The sequence below is a fragment of the Pelophylax lessonae genome (assembly GCF_965119305.1).
Source record: "Pelophylax lessonae genome assembly, chromosome: 4".
Lineage (NCBI taxonomy): Eukaryota > Metazoa > Chordata > Amphibia > Anura > Ranidae > Pelophylax > Pelophylax lessonae.
In genome coordinates, this window is record NC_138771.1 from 146,341,887 (window position 1) to 146,362,180 (window position 20,294).

Here is a 20,294-nt window from a genome sequence, read left to right on the forward strand (position 1 = left end):
AGTATAAAGTCTGATTATCAAGTCATACTAGTCTGTGCACAATCCTTAATAGGTGGTTGGAGAGTACCCTGGCAAGTATTTTAAGGTCATAGGGATCATAGGGATTTTGGCATGTAAGATTCTGGGAGTGTCAGATCTTTCCCAGACTGTTTACAGCAAGAACATATTGTAGAAGTTGACTTAGGAGATAACCTGAAAATGTGAAAAGTTTCACCTAAAAAGGGTTTAATTTGCAAAAGGTTCAAGGTGAGTGAACATTAGGGTGATGAGTGGTCTGTAGTGCTCTAGGGGCAAAATAGACTTAGGGAGTGTACTGCAATGCATGATCATAATCCAGAGCCAGGTAGATTCTTGAAAGGGTCAGATTTGTAAGAGATTACTGATTTTCGGTTGGATGATATGGTCTCCAGTGGTCATAGAGGTCAGTTTACAGAGGACCTTGCTACTGCCTCTAGGATAATTTGAAGGAGTAATATTCAATATGGAAATTTCTACAGTTCAACTATAAAACTGTCTAGTGTCAGTTTCCTTGAGGTTACAATATCCACTGGATAAGAGGAGTCAGGAGCCACTCTGATATACAAGATAGAGCTGATTCAGCAGCCAATACTCTGTTCCTGCATGGAGATTATCGAGGCCAGGTCATGCAGATTAGTTTATGACAAGGTGGGCTTCACATTAAATGTGTACTATTTGTAAACCAAAACATTTACCCAGTTTGGTAACCGATTTCGTTAGGACTCAAAGGCTAAGAGATCATCACAAGTAAATCCAGGTAAGTTACTTTCAGCCCTTGTCGGACAGGTTTAGGTCTGTTTTTTTTTTTTTCGGTCTAGCCAAGCAAACGCTGAACCTGGTGTCTCAAAGAAGTGTGTCTCGTAAAAAAGTGGAGCCCCAGGATCCTTCACAAAAAAAATTAAAAGTCAGCAGCTACAAATACTGGAACATTTACCTGTCCACAAATCCAGCGGTGTCTTCACCCTAGTAGATTTTTCAATCGGCTCTCAGGTGCTGCCATCGCTGTTATAGGAAACCAGCAGTGCGGCTTCACAGCCAGTTTCCTACCGTGTATGCACGTTGTACTATGTAAATGGACCAGGGGTGGGGGAAGGGAGGCCAAACTTCCAGCTAAGTTCGCCGATGTGAAGTCAGCCAGAAGTGGGAGCGAGAACATGTCTGCGAGTATGGGGGGGTTGCAGCAAACCAAGTGGAGCTTTGCCTTTTGGGTGGAGCACCGATTTAACAATTCCAAATTTAGCTAGATACAGTTTGGTGTATGAGGTTTCAAAGACATGCAGACAGCGCTGGATATCCAGATATGCATTTTTTTTTTTTTTTTAGCTAGAAAAAAATCTATGTATGTACTTGTGCTTTAGAACACAGGCACATACTACTCACTACAAGAGGCAGGAGGGTACATCAACTTGCAGAGGCTGCAATTCCTCCAAGCTCTCTGATTTTTCTGCTGCAGGTAGGGGAGTTCAAGGTTGGGAACAGTCTCTTGCTGGCAATATGGGCCAGGCTTGGCCACAACCTCCTCCTGCTGATCCTTCAGTGGCCTGCTCTATCTTTTGCCTCATTGGGAACACTGATGTCCTCCATCATTCTGGTCATGTCTGCAGTGATCCAGAGTCAGAGCTGCCGACTCAAGGTGTGCAAGAGCTACAGGATCGCAAGAAAGTTTCAAGCCTTCATGTCAGGATGATTTTACTGAATAATTGGCAGAGAGCACAGGAACACACATCTGCTACATCGATGGCTAGGCCACATTCCCCCATAGCTGAGAATTTAAAGCAGCCTATGGACAGAATGAGGTAACAGAGATATGTAAATTACACCTTACACTCACCTCCTAATGTCTACATATGTAAAAGTTCCCGTAGTTGTTCTATGTAGTATTAAATAGTTAGGACTACATTTCTTGTCTTGTGTTTAAAATGTGTGATTCTTTTGTGTGTCTGAAATGTATGAAAATTTGTCAGTTAGTATTCAGTTTTGTGCTTTGTTGAGAAAACGAATTCAGAGGATGCTTTACTTACATTTTCATCTTCAGCTTCCAAGTTAAAATTAATCTCTGTTATTCGGTCAAAAGGTGCACTATAATACAGAGAAAAAATAGAATGAAATATCTAATGTATATTAAAAAAAAAAAACATTAAATAATCTTACAGAATGACCTCAACAAAAAACAGAGTGGGCAAATACATAGCAAATGAGGTTTAATGTGGAGAAGTGTAAGGTTTTGCACTTGGGGACTAAAAACATACAAGCACAATACACTCTAGGGGGGGACCTTTTGGTAAATCAAAAAGATCTGGGAGTCTTAGTAGAAGATAGACTAAGCAATAGCATGCAATGTCAAGCTGCAGCTGTCAAAGCCGGCAGGATATTAGCATGCATAAGGAAGGGGATGTTTTCCAGAGATAAAACTATAATCCTACCACTTTATAAAAATCTGGCCCGACCACATCAGGAGTACTCTGCCCAGTTCTGGTCGCCAGTCCTCAGAAGGGATGTGTTGGAGTTGGAGAGAGTCCAAAGAAGGGCAACTAAACTAATTAGGGGATTGGAGGACCTTAATTATGAAGAGCGTTTACAATCACTTGATTTATTCTCCCTGGAGAAGAGACGCCTTAGAGGGGACATGACAGCAATTTACAAATACCCGAACGGTGATCTCAGCATAGAAAAAAATGATTCAGTCGCAAGGATTGCATGAGGACAAGAAGCCATACAATGCGATTGGAGGAGAAGTGTTTTAAACTCAGGCAACGCAGGGGGTTCTTTACTGTTAGGGTTATAAGACTGTGGAATTCTCTGCCACAAAATGTAGTTACTGCGGGAAGTATGGCTACTTTCAAAAGACTATTGGACGTACATCTCAAGGATCAGAATATTCAGGGGTATGTGGAATGATTGCGGCCACACGCACCTACACAGGTTGAACTGGATGGACTATAGTCTTTATTCAACCTCAACTACTATGTAACTATGTAAGCAACAAAGTACAAAGCTGTCTTTATATCTCCTCAAAACAAACCCGCACTAAGTACCTACCAGCAGCACCTCTTTATGACTTGAAGGATCGGTTCACCTTAGGTAATATGTTGCGTCGTTACACCCATATTTAGGGTTTAGCATGCAACAAGTTACCTAAGAGCCCCTGCCTGCAATATCATCCCCGTTGGTTTCATATTTTGTCAGTGGGCAGGAGATCCTCACCCCATACGTGCTGTCACAATTCAAAAAACACTATTTAACCAGCAACACCTCTTTATCACCTAAAGGTCGGGCTGTGTCATTCATTCATGGTTTCCTCTGAATTAATGAACTACAAGCACCTTTTTCCATTGTGGCATATGGCTAGTAGCTCTCAATCCAAGATACACCTTGAATAAAGGCTTTGAAAAGGGATAGTGAAATCTTCAATGTCTACGGATGCTGAGTATTCCCCTTGTGTCAGAAATGCAATAACTGATCTTGTGGATTCTATGCAAAATTTTGGAACATGAAGGTATTTGCTTAGCAATTTTAGGTTCAGGATAAGAGGAATACCCCCAAATACACTGGGTTTTGTTACAGTGAACAGTAGTGTTGCAACGATACCGGTGCCGATACTAAGATTTGCACGAGAAATCAAAACCATGCAAATGCTCCAATACCTGAAACCAATACCTTTGCGGTGCGATTTGAGTACTTGACCAAATGTTTTGGTACTCGTACTCACCGGTAAAAACAAAAAAAATGGTATCAATGCAACCTTATACTGGTAAACCGGTTTGAATAGAAGTCTTTGAAACCTGTCTTCTAGAGATATTGGCAGAACTACTTCCTGGGACAAGAGATGGTTCAGGGTATTCTGAAAATCCAACTGTCCTTGGGGAGATTTTGGCTGATTTGAGATAAGAAACCAGTAAGTAGTCTTGAACTCTATTTTTTACCCCTTTAAAACCAACAAATATATCCACAGGTCTTGGACCTTCACGACCTTCACGCCCCACAAACAGGCAAACTTCTCTTAGGAGTGAGGGTGCCCCTTCATAGGAATGAGGGCTTTGGAGAACTGGTGGGCCGAATCTTGCTTAGAAAGGAATGGCAGCATAGCTTAGGCTTAGAACTTGAAGCCTGGGTCGAACATTAAGGTGCTCTGCTTTTTGAGGCAGTGAAAGCTCCTGAGAAAGGGTATTTTGGAACTTTCAGCTGGGAAGTGCCTTTCCTCTTGTGACATCTTTAATTAATTTGTCAATAACTCACTAAAGAGGAGGTATTCCGCACTACACACCATAGAGAACTTCGGCCGCCACTCCGGTTTGCTGATCAACTAAATCACAGATCCTGCCTCTGGATTCCTTTCCTCCCACAATCAACTCAACCTCCCTGCCCCTGACTAGAGTATCTAGGATTACTAGGAGTACCCCTAGGAGTACCTGGGAGTTCTTGTTACTAACACACCTAAAGATTACGTTCTTGAACAATGTCGAACCCCTTATCCCCTTTGTGCAACACCTTACACAGGCATGGGCTCGTTTACCCCTGGGTGTAATGGGTAGGATGAACCTAGTGAAAATTATATTGCTCCCCAAACTCCTCTACATGTTATGGCATGCTCCGAATCTGATACCCCTCAAATTCTATAATGTCCTGGATGCCATTCTTAATACGTTTGTCTGGGGCTCGAGGAGGCACAAGCTGTCTTGGCTGATTCTTAAAAATCCAACCACGCAGGGAGGGGTGGCCCTACCCGATGTTCACTCCCATTACCTGGCTGCCCAGCTCCCACACTTTTACCACTTATGTGCCTCAGGGGCCACTCGTTACCGATCCCTGGTTTGCCGGGGAGCGAACGCTGCAACCCACACCCTGCCACAGGTAATCTTTCAGGTTCGTGACACTTTGACCTCTCCTCCCCCTCGTGACTCCATGTTGTTTCACCACCGCCGTATCTGGGCCCTGACCCTTCGCAAGTTGGAACTTATGCCTATTAACACCCACACCCCTTTATGGCGGAACTCGCACCTCGGTGAACTGTCCACCCTGCCGGGAGCTGGACTTTGGGCGAGCCGCAGTGTTTTGTACCTCTCCCACGTCATGTGCACCACTGGGGTTCGTTCGTTTCAATCACTGATGGATGACTTTGAGCTCCCACCCTCCCTGTTCTTTAGATATATTAGGCTGCTGCATGCACTACAGACTCAGTTCCCAGCTCCACCCCCGCCTTGGGGATAACCCAACCAAGTTGATATCTGCCTTCTATATGGAACTACGCCTAAAAGCCCCAATGCTTTGACTGACGGGGCTAGGACTTGCTGGGAGGGGGATCTGGGCCCACTGGATGAGACTGACTGGAACTCTATCCTTGAATGCCCACGCCTCTATTCCCCAAAGCTACCCAATAGATTGACCCAACTCTACATAATTCATAGAGACTACTTAACACTGGCAGGCATCGCACGTTACCGCCCCAGACGCCTTGCACACACTGGCACCTTCTTTCACCCGATTTGGTCATGCCCACTAATCCAATCCTTTTGGCTGCAGATTGTCAAGTTCTTGCACGACCATATGGGTTCCCCACTACAGCTGGACCCAAAGATATGTCTTCTGGGTTTATTCCCCGACTCTGCCATGGACAAATTCCTTTCTACGTTCCTACATAAAACACTATTCAGTGCCCGTAAGCGGATAGCCAGGATGTGGAAGCGGCCCTAGCCCCCTTAAGGCCTGGAGAGCAGACATAAATTCCACCCTGTTATAAAAAAAACTGAACTACCACCAAGCAAATACGAGAAGTTGTGGGGGATCTGGTTGGAGAGTGCTGTTACCTGCTCCGATTAGACCCCTCCTTTACTGTGTTGCTGCATATGCCTCCTTTTGCTGATGGTTTTGAAGTTGAGTTCTTTCTTTTCTTTTATTTCCACTGCCTTTGGCCTATCAAACCCTTACTGCTCCTGTTATGATACTGGGTGAACTTATGTGCTATCGCGTTGCCTGTAAACGCCCGTTGTATCTTTGCATGATTCTTTACTCCGTACCGAGTATGTCATTGCCCATTGTTTTCTTTATGTAAAGCACTGTTGCAATTGTTTCAATAAACTTTGCTTTAAAAGGAAAGAGGTATTCCTTCAAAGGTCATTAGTATTACACATCTTTTATAGCCAACTTCAGCTAACCAGGCTTTGCATTACAAGACTCATACACACATTAGAGCCATTCTGGAGATTTCTGTCAGAACTTGTTCTACGGCAGAAAGTAATTAAAAGAATGGTCCTGGAATACAGGATTGTGATGGTTGTTCATTACCTAACTCCAGTTAGCTGCAGTTTGTCAGGCAGAAAAAGCAACAATAGCTGGTTGCAGGGTGGGGAAAAACTATCCAAAGAATCTTTGAATGAAGGAACATTTTCAGTTGGAACAGCAAGATGTTTAAGACAGCAGGGCCCACTACCAGAACAGACTACATTTTTTGAATGCTTTTTCCACTGAAATTTTCTGGATTAGCACAATCATCAAAAATTGCCCAATGTATTCGTTCATTACCAGAGAATGTCTTTTCAGATTTACCAGGTCTCTTTGTACCCACCCAATGGGGCATGGTGAGATGGGAGAGATTCAAGTGCAACAATGCTGAGACTTTTGCGCATAGTACTGGCAAGCATACTATGCGAGTTGTAACAACTGGTACAGAGGAGCCTGGGTGTGAGAAATCTTCTGCGGGCTCCTCTAACCCAGCTTCCGGGTTCTCTTCATACCCTCATATGTCTGCCACTTTTGTGACAGACATATCAGGATCAGAATAAGGTAGAAACTATGGATTCAGAGAAGGAGACCAGAGCTGAGTCCTTGACAATGATGGCTGTATTAAAGTTGTTACTTGTTCGATGATATGTGACATAGCTGCAGAAATGTCTGCCTCAGACAGGTAGGCCGCTTGTTGCAAAACTTAGATAGAGCTCTGTCGAGTGCCCCCACAGCAAGCAGCTTGCTATAGGGGCACCTGAGCCGTGCCACAACTCTGTGTTCATTCAGACAAGGAGCCATGGGTTTGGCCCTGCACCCTCTCTCTCTTTATTAGTCAACTGATTTTGATTGAAAGCAGCAGGAGCCAATGACACACCTGCTGTGTCTCAGCCAATCAGGAGGGAGAGTTCCCGGATGGCCAAGGCATTAGTGCACATCGTTGGATCAAGATGGGGCTCAGGTAAGTATTAGGTGGGCCTAATAGAACAGAAGAAAAAACATCTTCTGCCTCTAGACTTGCAATTAGTCTATAATTAGCATCTTTTAGCACCGCAACAGTGTAAAACAGCCCTCCACTCGCCTGCTTGCATTTGGCGAGTGGAAATAAGCTGAGGGTTGAGTGTGGAGCTGACTGTGCCACTGACTGCACTCCACCTTTCTCCATGATCTGTGCTACTATCGCTGCCTGGGCCTCCCCGGGCTCAGCAATAGGCATCCTCTATGACTGGCAAAACTGGGTCACGTGCTGTGGCGGACATGGGCACCCACCTCCCTGCGATTGGCCAAACTGGGTCACATGCGGGTGCGACGGCAGACAGAGCTGGCTTTTGCATGTGGGTGACATGGATTTATCAATCTAGTAAAACAACAAGCAGTCTGCAGAACTGTATCAGCAGATTTCCATGTCCATGATGTCAGTGCTGTTGACAAAGGACAGCCAGAGAAATGCACTCACGTGTCAGCTATTATATGATGTATGCAAAATGACCAGCAAAAAGCAGTTGTATAATGGGTAGATGACCTGTCCACCAGAGACCCTCCAGCTGTTACAGATATTCTTGATCCTGAGGACACTGGTCCCTTTAAGGTCTCCGATACTCAAAGGTTCGTGCATGTTAGGGCGTGGCGGAGGCAGTCGTGGATAAGAAGTGAAGTAGGCGGGTGTACAGCCCGATTCTCTTAAGCTTTTTTTGAAGCATTCTCTCTATTTGCATCTTTTAAGTGCAAATCTGTGGTTAATAAAACTGGTGTTTATATCCTACTACACAATGGGAGGCTGTCCAGTGCTATGCTCTGCTGCAAGTCTCTCTGCCTCCTAAATCAGTGAAAGTGTCATTCATTGGTTTTCATTTTTTAATGCTAATTTTTAACAATAGTATTAAAATATTTACTTAAGGCAGGAATGATGTGCACAGTGCCTATAGTAGCCAATCATATTTTATCCTTATTTAATAATAGTCAGATCAATGAAAAAAAGATTGCTGGTATTGGTATTGTTTTCCTTATTCAGTGTAATTATTACACTAAAGGATAAAAAAAAAAAAAAATACCAGCAATTGGCAATCCTATTTCATTGATCTGACTGTGATAAAGAAAACAAGGATAAAATATGATAATTTACGAGGGCGTGCTTTGGGGCGGAATTAGAGGCGGGGGAATGGTAGGTATGGGAGGGCAAATGGTGGCGAGGAACTCTTAAGGCCTGGCTAGTAGCTCAGGACTTAACATTTTGAGCACTGGTCTTTAACATAAAAGCTTCATATAGCAAAGTAGTAGTCCGCATAGTCTCTCATTCCATGCCCAGTATTAATCTCATCTAACCCAACAGTAAATGTAATTTCCTCACATATAGATAAAGTGATGACCTTCCAGCTACTTTAACATTTTTCAATTGCAGCACTACTTGAAATTAGGGATGCACCGAAATGAAAATTTTGGGCCGAAACCGAAAATGCAGGATGCCCTTGGCCGAAAACGGAAAGCGAAAATGACTTTTCCCCCCAAATAATTTTAAAATAGATAGAAGAGGGCATACACCAAAAACAGGCAGCGACGTACACCTGTCGCTGACACCCTGTCCCTGTATATGTACTGTGATGGGTTGGCAAGAGGTTAATTTAATTACCAATGGTATTTCTATTATGCAGCATGAGGGGGTTAATGTATTGCCCCTGCTGGTCACTCATCTATTAGTGACCGACCAGTGGCAGTTAATTAACCCCTTTGTGCTGCATTAGTGCAACCAGTATCAGTGTTAATTAACACTGGTTGCACTGATACTGGTTTCACTAATGCAGCACAAAGGGGTTAATTAACTTCCACTGGTCAGTCCCCAATTCATCAGTGACCAGCAGTGACAATACATTAACCCCCTCATGCTGCATAATACAAATACCATTCGTAAGCTTGCCTCGGCTAACCCCCCCCCCCCCCGCCTCAGCGTCCCCCTCGGCAGTACACCCTCCCCCCCTCTGCCTCAGCGTCCCTCACCATCCCAACGATTCAATCTCCTTACTTTCACTCTGCTGAGTGCTCCTCCGGTGTCCATAATTCAAAAGTCCCGCCTCTGGCCGGCCGCCCGCCTCCCGGTGATGTCACTACTACTACAATCTGTGCATGAATGAAGTGACACAGCGGGCGGGAGGGCGGGGGGAGCGGACGCTAATAGCTATAACTATGTAAACTTCACTTCCCTGTCAGAGGAGATACCCGCATGACAGGGAAGTGAAGCGCTCACATAGTTATAGCTATTAGCGGTCGCTCCCCCCGCCCGGTGTGTCTGTTCATTCATGCTCATCGTGCCGCTGACAGGGAAGTGAAGTGAAGCTCACATAGTTACAGCTATTAGCGGCCGCTGGCTCGCCCTCCCGCCCGGTATGTCACTTCATTCATACACAAATCATAGTAGTAGGGACATCATTGAGAGGCGGGCTGCCGGCCAGAGGCGGGACTTTTTAAACCTGCGCTGCGCCCCCCTCCTTTCTCACGGCGGCCATTACTTTCGGCATTTTTAACCCATTATCGGCCGAAATGGGATAGGCCCATTTTTGGCCGATAATTTCGGTGGCCGAAATTTCGGTGCATCCCTACTTGAAATCATGGTTATTTTCAATATGGTTGTCAATATTGCGCAACATTTGGCCAGCAAAACAGATTCTCAAGACAAATATCGCCAGAAGATATTCTAAACAAACAAAGGTGCAAATTTTTATTACTTGATGTTATCTTCCTGTTCAGCAAATTCTTCATCATTAAAACCAAATTGATCCACAAAATTAGAGGTCATCTGTTGAACTTGGTAGTCAGAGAAGGCCTAAATTCAAAAAAACACAAAAAAAAATCAAAATACTCAAAAGCTTCTAATATGTAGGCTGGGTTAAAATTCAGTGCTGTGAATGTGCTTTGAATAAAACATGTTAATGTGTAACACAGATAAAAAACAGGTACCCGATTAGCCACTAGTACAATTGACACAAATGAAATGCCCAAATGCGCCCAGGTTTGATTCAGGAGAATGACAATTGTATATTAAAAACCAAATTGACTCACTTGCTGCACAGACAATTCATTGGGAAAAGCACCATCAATATCTTCATCTTCGCTTGAGGAACGCAGGTGGTGAGTATTCACCTAAAAGCATACAAAGTATGGAAATATGAGATAAAACTGCATTAACTGAGAACAGTTTTGATACAAATGACACACTGAAAAGAAGATATTTGAAAAAAATGTATAAGAAATGGTATGAAAGCAAAGAACTAACTAGGAAAGCCAACCAAGTGAAAAGTCTATCCGTAGACCTAGATTTAGGAAAATAATTGGTAAAGAAGAAATTTATATCTCACATGCTTCCATTTAGGTAGAGCTATACAAGTACATATACATTATATAAAAAATCTTCCGTAACTAAATACAAATACACAAAATCAAAAGTACTTTTTAAAATCCAAAGACTCGTACATTACACTACGACTTCGTAATAGTAATTTACTATGAGGTGACAGGCTAATGTATGCTTATGCTATATGGTGTTCAGATTTAAAGAGTAACTCCACTTTTGTTGAGAAGAAAAATTTACCCTCTGGGTTATCTATTTACATTGCTGGGATTTTACCAAATATTGTTGTTGCAGATTCCTACATTTTGGTTTTCTTGAAAAAAATAGAATTTTTGTACTTACTGTAAAATCCATTTCTCCATCCATTTCTCCAAGTTCATTGATTGACACAGCTCTCCATAAATCATAACTAGTGGGTTATATTGCCTCCTCCAGGGGTAGGACTAGGCAGAACAAAAAACACCTGGCTACGCTCATGGGCCATCCTCAGCTGGTATATAACCCCTCTCCCTCTGCTCTAGGTAATCAGTTTAGAAGCAAGCAGTATTAGAAGTATCAGAACTCCATAGAGGGGTGGGTTCTGTGTCTGTCTAACCCAGAGAAATGGATTATGGCAAGTAGAAAAAAAAAATAAGATTTTTGTAAGAGCTTACCGTAAAATCTGTTTCTCTGATGTCCGTTGAAAGACACAGCCTCATCTTCATGAGCTGTGTGGGTTATGCTGCCACCTCTGCAGGAATTGTCTAGGCAGTATGTTAGTACAAACTTTTACATATACACGCCCATGGGGATATCCCTCCAGACATGACCCCCACAGACACAGCCCAGTACATCAGTTTGTTTCTGCCTAGAGAAGGAGCTGGACCTATCAGTTTAATTGCAAGCAGTGAAGACACAAAAACCATTCCCAACAGAGGGGCAGGTGCTGCATCTGTCAATGGACATCAGAGAAACAGATTTTACGGTGAGATATCGTCCATTGACATACGCAGCCTCATCTTCATGAGCTGTGTGGGACGTCCCAAAGCAGTATAGCCAAGAGGGGTGGGAAAAACGCAACCAAAAAGTAACGTAAACTCCAAAGGCTAAACCTAGCCCACCAGGTAACATGAAGCTCAACCAAAACAATATGAGCTCACCCAGGTAAAAGACCCCCAAGAGAATAAGAAAAAAACATTCTCTTATGAAACAGCAGCCTGCAAAACCTTGCGGCCAAAAGAGGCATCCGAAGAAGCCAACAAATCCACCTTGTAAATTTGGTAAAGGTGTGCACAGACGACTAAGTCGCTGCCTTACAAACCTTTACAACTGAGGCCTGATGGCGAAAAGCCCAAGAAGCACTCAGCGCGCTCTAGTAGAATGAGCCTTCACAGGGAAAGGAGGAAAGTGACCCTTGAGTGAATAAGCCTCAACAACCGTCTTGCCTGAGCCATCACAAAATGGTTGCAGTGGACGCAGCCAAACCTATGCGAGGACCGTCCGTAAGAACAAAGAGTCCAATTTTCTAAAGGACTCAGTAACTGTCAGATAAACCCTTATCGCCCACACCACATCCACAGAGTGCAAGGCAATCTCCTTGGGATGTTGAGGCTTAGGACACAAGGCAATACAATGTCTTAATTAAGATGAAAATCTGACACCACCTTAGGAAGAAAGGATGGGTTTGGCCGGAGGACCACCTTATCCTTGTGGACCACCAAATAAGGTGGACAGGATAGCGTCGCCAGCTCAGAAAGGCAACCTTCTATGACAAGGAAAGCAGAGAAATCTCCCTAATAGGAGGCTTTTGAAGAACAGACAAACCAGATTGAGATCCCACAGCGGTAACGGGGATCTCCTCGGAGGAGCCAGATGATGCACCCCCTGGATGAAAGTGCAAATCAAGCTTTTAGTAACCAACGGACGTTGGAAGTGAATATATATTGGCGTTATTCGCCAACAGTACCTGCGCAAATGGCAAAATAAAAAAATATGTAACCGTGTAAAATCCTATACAAAGAAATTTATAAATAAACCATAAAGTGCAACATATGGTGTGAACCATATAAAAGAGCAGCAGCTGAATCATAAAACGTGTGAATGGTATAAATACACCTACTTTGGTGTACCGCGCTCATCTAAAGTGCACAGTGTGTAATAAGATTGTCAACCGTTATGAGCCATTGACAAATAAAATTGTATGTAAATATATAAATATAAATAAAGTGCTTTCAAACAATCGATTCAAAGTGCATAAGCAAATATAAAGTGCATCAACAATAAGTGAATAAATATAAAGTGCATCAGTAATAAGTGAATGAATCACAAAGTCCCATTCACCAACAGATTTAGTGCAGTCTCTAAAGGATTCTTCCACATATAATCAGATCTTCAATCCCTTCACCACACGGACACCCAATGTGTGAAAAGGCTTACCAGAAAGCCCCAACCCCTTGATTATAGGGGGTCAGTATAAGCAGAATGAAAATCAAAATCCAGAGTAGATGTCAGCCCTCCTGGAGGATCCACCTTACAATCGCCTGTAGACAGATGTACTCCAAACTCCTTAGCCAGCCCCACGCTCGGTTAGTAGAGAGAGAAGTCAGTAAACCAAGATCAGCGAAAATCCAAAGGAGTAGTCCACAAGGCAAGGTCAGGAACAGGCAGAGTCTTCAACCGCAATCAACGAAATCCAAAGGAGTAGTCCAAGAGGCAAGGACAGGAACAGGCAGAGTCGGCAATGGCAATCAACTAAATCCAAAAGAGTAGTCCAAGAGGCAAGGTCGGGAACAGCCATCAACAAAATCCAAGTTTACCACCAACACCCAGGGAACAAGATCTATAATAGGGATTATATGTGGAAGAATCCTTTAGAGACTGCACTAAATCTGTTGGTGTATGGGACTTTGTGATTCATTCACTTATTACTGATGCACTTTATATTTATTCACTTATTGTTGATGCACTTTATATTTGCTTATGCACTTTGAATCAATTGTTGAAAGCACTTTATTTATATTTATATATTTACAAACAATTTTATTTGTCAATGGCTCATAACTGTTGACAATCTTATTACACACAGTGGACGTTGGAAGTAAACAGCCAAGGCCGACACCTGGCCCTTAATAGTATCCAACGGCAAGCGCTGCTCAACCCCTTTTTGTAAAAAAGCCTTGGGGAAAAAAAAAAAAAAAGCCAAAACCCTAGCTACAGAAAACAAGTGAGGGTGCAGTTGCAGCAATTCACACCATGAAATGTCCGATTTCCACATACGATGATAGATCTTCCTGGCAGTCGACTACCTGGCCTTCAAAAGAGTCGTAATCACCAAGTCAGAGAGACCTCCATCCTTTAACACCTTGCTTCCAACAGCCAAGCCGTTAAAGCCAGCGACTGTAAAGCAGGATAGAAGATCGTTCCTTTAAATAGATCTTCACGCAGAGGAAGACGCCATGGAGGATCCACGACCAGTTTCACCAGCTCTGCATACCAGGACCGCCGGAGCCAGTCTGGTGCCACCAGAACGGCCGGCATGCCTTCCATCGCCACCTGGCGAAAAAAACGCAGCAGGAGTACAAGTGTAGGAAAGGAATAAATCAGCGGATACAGGCTCCAAGGAGCCACCAGAGCATCTATGGTGTCAGCCAAAGGATCCCCAGACCTGGCCACAAACCGTTGAACTTTCCTGTTGAGGCGGGACGCAAACAAATCCGCGTCCGGGGTCCCCCACTGGACACACAGGAGATGAAACACCTCTGGATTAAGGGACCATTCCCCCTGATCCAACACCAGACAACTCAGGTAATCCGCCTGCCAATTCTCCTTACCCGGAATGTGAACTGCGGAAAGAGCCGGAACTTCCGCCCAAATCAGAATCTCGGCCACCTCTTTGGCCGACAGAGCACTCTTGGTGCCCCCTTTTTGATTGATGCAAGCCACGGCCATGGAATTGTCCGACTCAATCCCAACCGGAGAGTGGCGTAGCCGATTCACCAAGTAAAGCAGGCAGAGCTTGATCGCTCTCAGCTCCAGAATATTGATCGGCAAGGAAGACTTCTCTGCCGCCCAAATCCCCTGGGCACAGAGCTTCCCCAGCACTCCACCCCAACCTGACAGGCTGGCGTCCGTGGTGACCACCGTACAAAACACCGGCAGGAAGGACTTGCCCTGGCACAGGACAGGAGACTGGAGCCACCAAGAAAGAGCCGCCTTTGTAAGATGGCTCAAGTGAATCTTCTAGTTCAATGACCGAGGATCTCTGTTCAATTTCGCCAGAATCTCCTTTTGCAAAGGTCTCGAGTGAGACTGAGCAAAGAGGACTGCTTTGAAGGTCGAAACCATCCAGGGCCCGCATGCAAGCCCACAAGGAGGACTGATCAGTCTCCATCAGCAACCTTACTGCTTTTTGCAGCTTCTGAAGTTTGTCCAGGGGGATAAAGACCCTCGCCAAAGCAGAGTCTAGAGTCAGCCCCAGATAAGTGACCCGTACTGATGACATCAGAGCAGATTTTTTTTAAATTGATCGTCCGCCCGAATTCCTGAAGGGTTTGAATCATGATAGAGACATTGCCCAGCAGATCCGAGTTGAAAACTGCTCGCAACAGGAGATCGTCCAGATATTCCACAATCGAGATACCTCGCTGACGTAATAACAAAGCCAGCACTGGAGCCAGAACCTTGGTAAATACTCTGGGAGCCGAGGCAAGACCAAAGGGTAACGCCACAAAATGAAGGTGCTCCTCTGCCACCGCGAAAATGGGGATGTGGAGATACGCATCTTTGAGATTGATGGAGGCCAGAAAATTGCCCTGATTCAATGATGCCCACACTGACGGAATTGACTCCATTCCAAACTTCTGCACCCGCACAAAGCGGTTCAGAGCCTTGAGGTCCAGAATTGGGCGTACTTTGCCCTCTTTTCTGGGCACCGTGAACAGGTTTGAATAGAAACCTTGAGAGCGTTCCTGTGGAGGCACCAGCACAATAACCCCTTGAGCCAGGAGATCTTGCACATCCTCCCGCAGATCCTTCAAACGCTCTGGAAACAGGTGAACATTTGACTGAAAAAAACCTGTCCCCCGGGCGGGAAGAGAATCCCATCTTGTACCCGGAACAAATACGTTGGCGGACCCAAACACCCTTAATGAAGGAAGTTCAGGGTTCCCAAAAGAAGCGCAGGCGTCCCCCCACCCCTGGACCGGGGGAGGGCGCTCCTTCTAGCGGAAAAGGGCTTGTCAGCAGCACCTGAATGACCGGCCTTGGGCTTGCCCAGATGCTTTTTAGCCCCTCCAGAAGCTCTGAATGGATAACCTTTTTCTTGCGCCCCGGAGGCACGAAAAAAATGCTTGTGAGCAGAAAATGAAGGACCCCGCTTAGTACGGGGAATCTTACCCATGGAGGGTTGAGGAAGAAGAGTACTCTTCCTGCCAGTCAAGCCCTTGATTAACTCATCCAATGAGTCGCCAAACGCACACTCTCCCAGAAAGGGGAGGTCAGCTAGGGCCTTCTTAGAAGCTTGGTCAGCCAACCAGCTCTTCAGCCAAACCATACGCCTCAAGGCAATGCCCACGGCCGAGACCCTGGCCACCAGGGGAGCCGCTTCCATAGACGCATCCCACAGAAACACCAGTGCCTGGATCATCTGGTCCAACAGTTCCAGCTGTTACAGAGGATCAGTCTCAGGGTGCAAAGACTCCCGCAAACCCCTAATCCACTCCGTCAACGTCTGAGACTAAAACAGGCACAACCACCGGTTTCAAAACGGAACCCGCCAACACAGGAAGATGGTGGGAAAGGGATTTCACCCACCTCTCCACCGGGTCTGTAAAGACCGGGGAATCTTCCACAGGCACAAGGGTAGATTTTGTTTAATCTAGCGACAGGATGGTCCACTTTAGGTGGCACCGTTCAACGGTTGGAAACCTTTTCAGAAAACAGGATATCAGTGTTTAAAGCGTTTTGGCACAACCAACATGTGCTTAACGTGCCGCCATTAGTCATTCACAATATCGTGAAAAGTGTCGGGACAAGGGAAAACCTTGCCAGCTTTCTGAGACTTCTGGGAGCCAAAATCCACCTGCGCCCCTGCCGGCATAGGCTCATCAGCCAACTTCAAAGTATCCAGTACTAAAATAATCAGGGCTTCCACTAAAGCACGTTCCCGCGCTGAAGCTGAAGACAACAGGTCCTCTTCACCATCTGACTGTGAAGACAGCGAACCCTCTGGTAGGGGAGCCTCCGGGGCAACCTATTCAGCCTCTCAATAAGAGGACACCTCCATAGATGGAGAAGGCAGCAGCCGTTTTCGGCTATCAACCTTTTTCATTACTAAATCAACTTTAGTCACCATGCTTTCCAGAGCTGCTGAAATCGCAGCCAACGACTGCGATTCGAACTGTCCGGGAGTAGCACAGAGTGGGTCTGAGGGTGATATCACAGTTTAGGACTCCATAATGCAATTTGCAATGACCGGAGTCACGGCACCCACCACCAAACACAGCGGTCTGCAGGGAACCCCTTAAACGAAACTGACAGTAGAATGTGCAAGGATACGTCCGCAGGAACCCCAAGGTACTGTACCACCTCAGACAAACCGGCCTCCTGATCGTTCCAGCAGCATGGAGAAAAAAACAGGAAGTGACTTCAGCCAGCAGCAGGAAACAAAAGCACAGGGAGTGATGTCACTTGAGGAAAGGTCACGCTTCTCAGAATAGCACAAGAGCTACACAAAAATGGTTGCCCAAACAGATCAATAGGAAACTCAGGGAAAATGGCTGCCCCATACAAGTCTATGGGGGGAAAAATTGGATTTTTTACTTACCGTAAAATCCATTTCTCTGAGTCCACCGACGGACGTAGCTGCTGATTTAGATTAGACGGATGGGTAATAAGCCCCTCCCACTAGGAGTGACCAGGTAGAGCCAAAGGCTTTGACACGCCCAGGGGGTGGGGTCCCTGAGTTATTACCCCTGGCCTCACCGTTGCATCTTCAGTTTAGTTGCAAGCAGTGAATAATAACCAAAACCCAATTCTTCAGAGAAAAGAGGGGTGGGAGCTACGTCCGCCGGTGGACTCAGAGAAATGGATTTTACGGTAAGTAAAAAAATCCCATTTTCTCTTTCGTCCACCGACGGATGTAGCTGCTGCTTTAAATCATAGACGGATGGGACGTCCAAAAGCAGTAACCACTGAGGGGTGGGGTAAGAACAAACTTAAAAGAATGCAATTTCCACGACTAACAGCCAACTATATAACATGGAGCCCAGCAAGCAACAACTGGGGCTCAATTGTAGCAAAACCATAAAGGAGAAGAAAAAGTAGACTGTTCCTTAAATGGCGGCCTGCAAAACACTTGCGGCCAAAGGACGCATCCGAGGATGCTAACACATACACTTTGTAAAACTTGATGAATGTATGTACAGACGACCAAGTGGCCGCCTTGCAAACCTGCATCACTGACGCCTGATGGCGGAAAGCCCAAGAAGCACTCAACGCCCGCGTAGAGTGAGCCGTGACAGGGAAAGGAGGAACCTTGCCCTTGAGAATATGCCTTCACCACCCTCTGTCTGATCCATCGAGAGATGGCAGACGCAGCCTGACCCTTATGGGGTCCATCCGTATTCACAAACAGAGAGTCTGACTTAGGAAAGGACTCAGTAGTCTCCAGATACACCCGTATCGCCCAAACCACATCCAAGCAATGCAAGGCAATTTCCTTAGGATGTGAAGGTTTCCGGACAGAGTGACGGATTAGGCTGTAAAAATACCTTATCCCTGTGTATTACCAGATAAGGAGAGTGGCAAGATAACGCCGCTAGTTCAGAAACCCACTAAAAGAGAGCCACCAAAAAGGCAACTTTCTGCGACAAGGCGAGCAAGGAAATGTGTCATGTTCTCGAAAGGAGATTTCTGAAGAACCTTTGCTTCCTTTGTGTGAAATCCCTGGTGTTCCTGCCAGTCCCTCTGCTTTCCTTTTTTTAGAAACTGACCACACTAAGCAGGAGAAAACACAGCGGTCAGTTCTCTAGGTATGCTGGGAACTCAGCCTGCTCTCCTCCAATGATCAGACTTGTCCTGACACACCACCCCTGCACAGCCATTCACTGAAAATATCAGTGTACTGTTGCTTCTCCTCCCCCCAGCTCTTATGGGGCTGAGAATAGAGGAAAGTGAAAGAATGTGATCACTACCAAAAAAAGGTTATAATGTTTTTTTTTATATATCTATAGACAAATATTTTGCATTTTATTTCAATTTTAAGATAAATGGGTTGTTTTACAAGGTAATCGTTTAAAATCACTAAGTTTTGACCAAAAAACCTGGAAGCCTATTGGTTTCTTTGCAGAGCTGCACCAGGTTTTGCACTCTCCAGATTTAGTAAACCAACCCCAATGTGTATTAGAAACTCCAATAGTACATATAAGCGATCCACTCTAAATGAAAAGTTTGATAATGCTCCAAAGAGGAGAAACAAGTGAGAAGGATCCTCAGCACGCCCTTCGGAAGCCTCCTTCACCTTTTAACAAAAAAATAAATGGGCAAGCAGATACAATCTGACAGGAAGATTTAATGAACTACCACAGCGCCATGGTAGATAATTGAAAACTACAAGCCAACAGTCGCAAAGGCTGTTGGAACTTGTAGTTTTACGTTCACAGGGGACTGTAAATAGGTGACACGGCCAGGAGGGGCTCTGCTAGGCCATGTTTTTTTCAAAAGTTCTGGCAGGTAGCAGTGGGAGAAGATCCCCCATTAGCTGCCACAACGGGGGGGGGGGGGGGAACTGGCCTGTTTGCAACATGCTACACTCTGAATATGGGTGTAACATGTTACAAAAGGTGACTTTTTCCACTAACTTACTAGAACCACAATAATATTGTGCTCTTAATCACACATATGGTTTTCCTCCACTCCACTGAACCCACTAGGCTCCACAAATAAAATCAGCCACAGGTTATAAGAGTAAATTTCCTCCACTTCTCTAGAACCACAAAGCTACAGTCATACGATGAAGGGCAAAATACAGAAAGGAACTCATTGCGTAAAATTAGTAAAAATCTTTATTAAATGAAAACTATAAAAATGCACCCACGTTGTAAAGTGCCCTGAATTGTCGGAATCATCATTAGCAGCTTATTTGAAAGGAATCGCAGGCACTCCACCTGTCATTCGAGCAAGTTTGCATACCGTGAAACACACAGATTACAGGGCACTGAAAATGCAGTGCCGTAGTTTTAATTGGGTCTAGAGCAGTGAAGGAATATTACTCATATAACCTGTGGCTTATTACATCCGTGGAACCTAGTGGGTTCAGATGTGTGAAGAAACACCATCTGTTTGATTAATCTGTATGTTTAAGAATGCAATACTTCTGTGGTTCTGGTGAGTTAAAGTCCAAAGGGTGTGCTGAGGATTCTTCTCTTGTTTCTCTTTTTTTGGAGCACCCTTCAACTTTTCTTTTAGGAGTGGGGTACTTGTATGGTCTATTGAAATTTCTAATACCAACACAAATTGAACTTTTTTTGGGAATGGTGAAATGCACACTATTGTTGGGTGCTTTCAAATTATACATTTTCTTTGAATTAGCTTATGTAATTTTTTATCTTTACTTCTATTTTCATTGTCAATTTATTGATAGTGTCCTTTTTAGTTCTTTCTTGTTCACATCATATATTTGTGTACATAGTTATGCATTTAGGTTGCTGCTGATAAAAATGAGTGTCCCTTCAATTTTATT

The 20,294-nt window shown here is 44.7% G+C and overlaps 1 protein-coding gene across 2 annotated transcripts in view; it reads right to left on the reverse strand.

The window, feature by feature from the left end:
- The window catches only part of PPP6R2 (protein phosphatase 6 regulatory subunit 2), a 367,586-nt gene that overhangs the window by 185,757 nt on the left and 161,535 nt on the right, over positions 1-20,294 (reverse strand). For both annotated transcript variants that reach the window (XM_082254944.1, XM_082254943.1), the window contains exons 13-15: positions 10,288-10,368; positions 9,954-10,051; positions 2,040-2,097 (exon numbers count right to left, since the gene is read on the reverse strand). In XM_082254944.1, the coding sequence (XP_082111070.1) occupies positions 2,040-2,097; positions 9,954-10,051; positions 10,288-10,368 (237 nt within the window). The remainder of the gene's footprint in view (positions 1-2,039; positions 2,098-9,953; positions 10,052-10,287; positions 10,369-20,294) is intronic.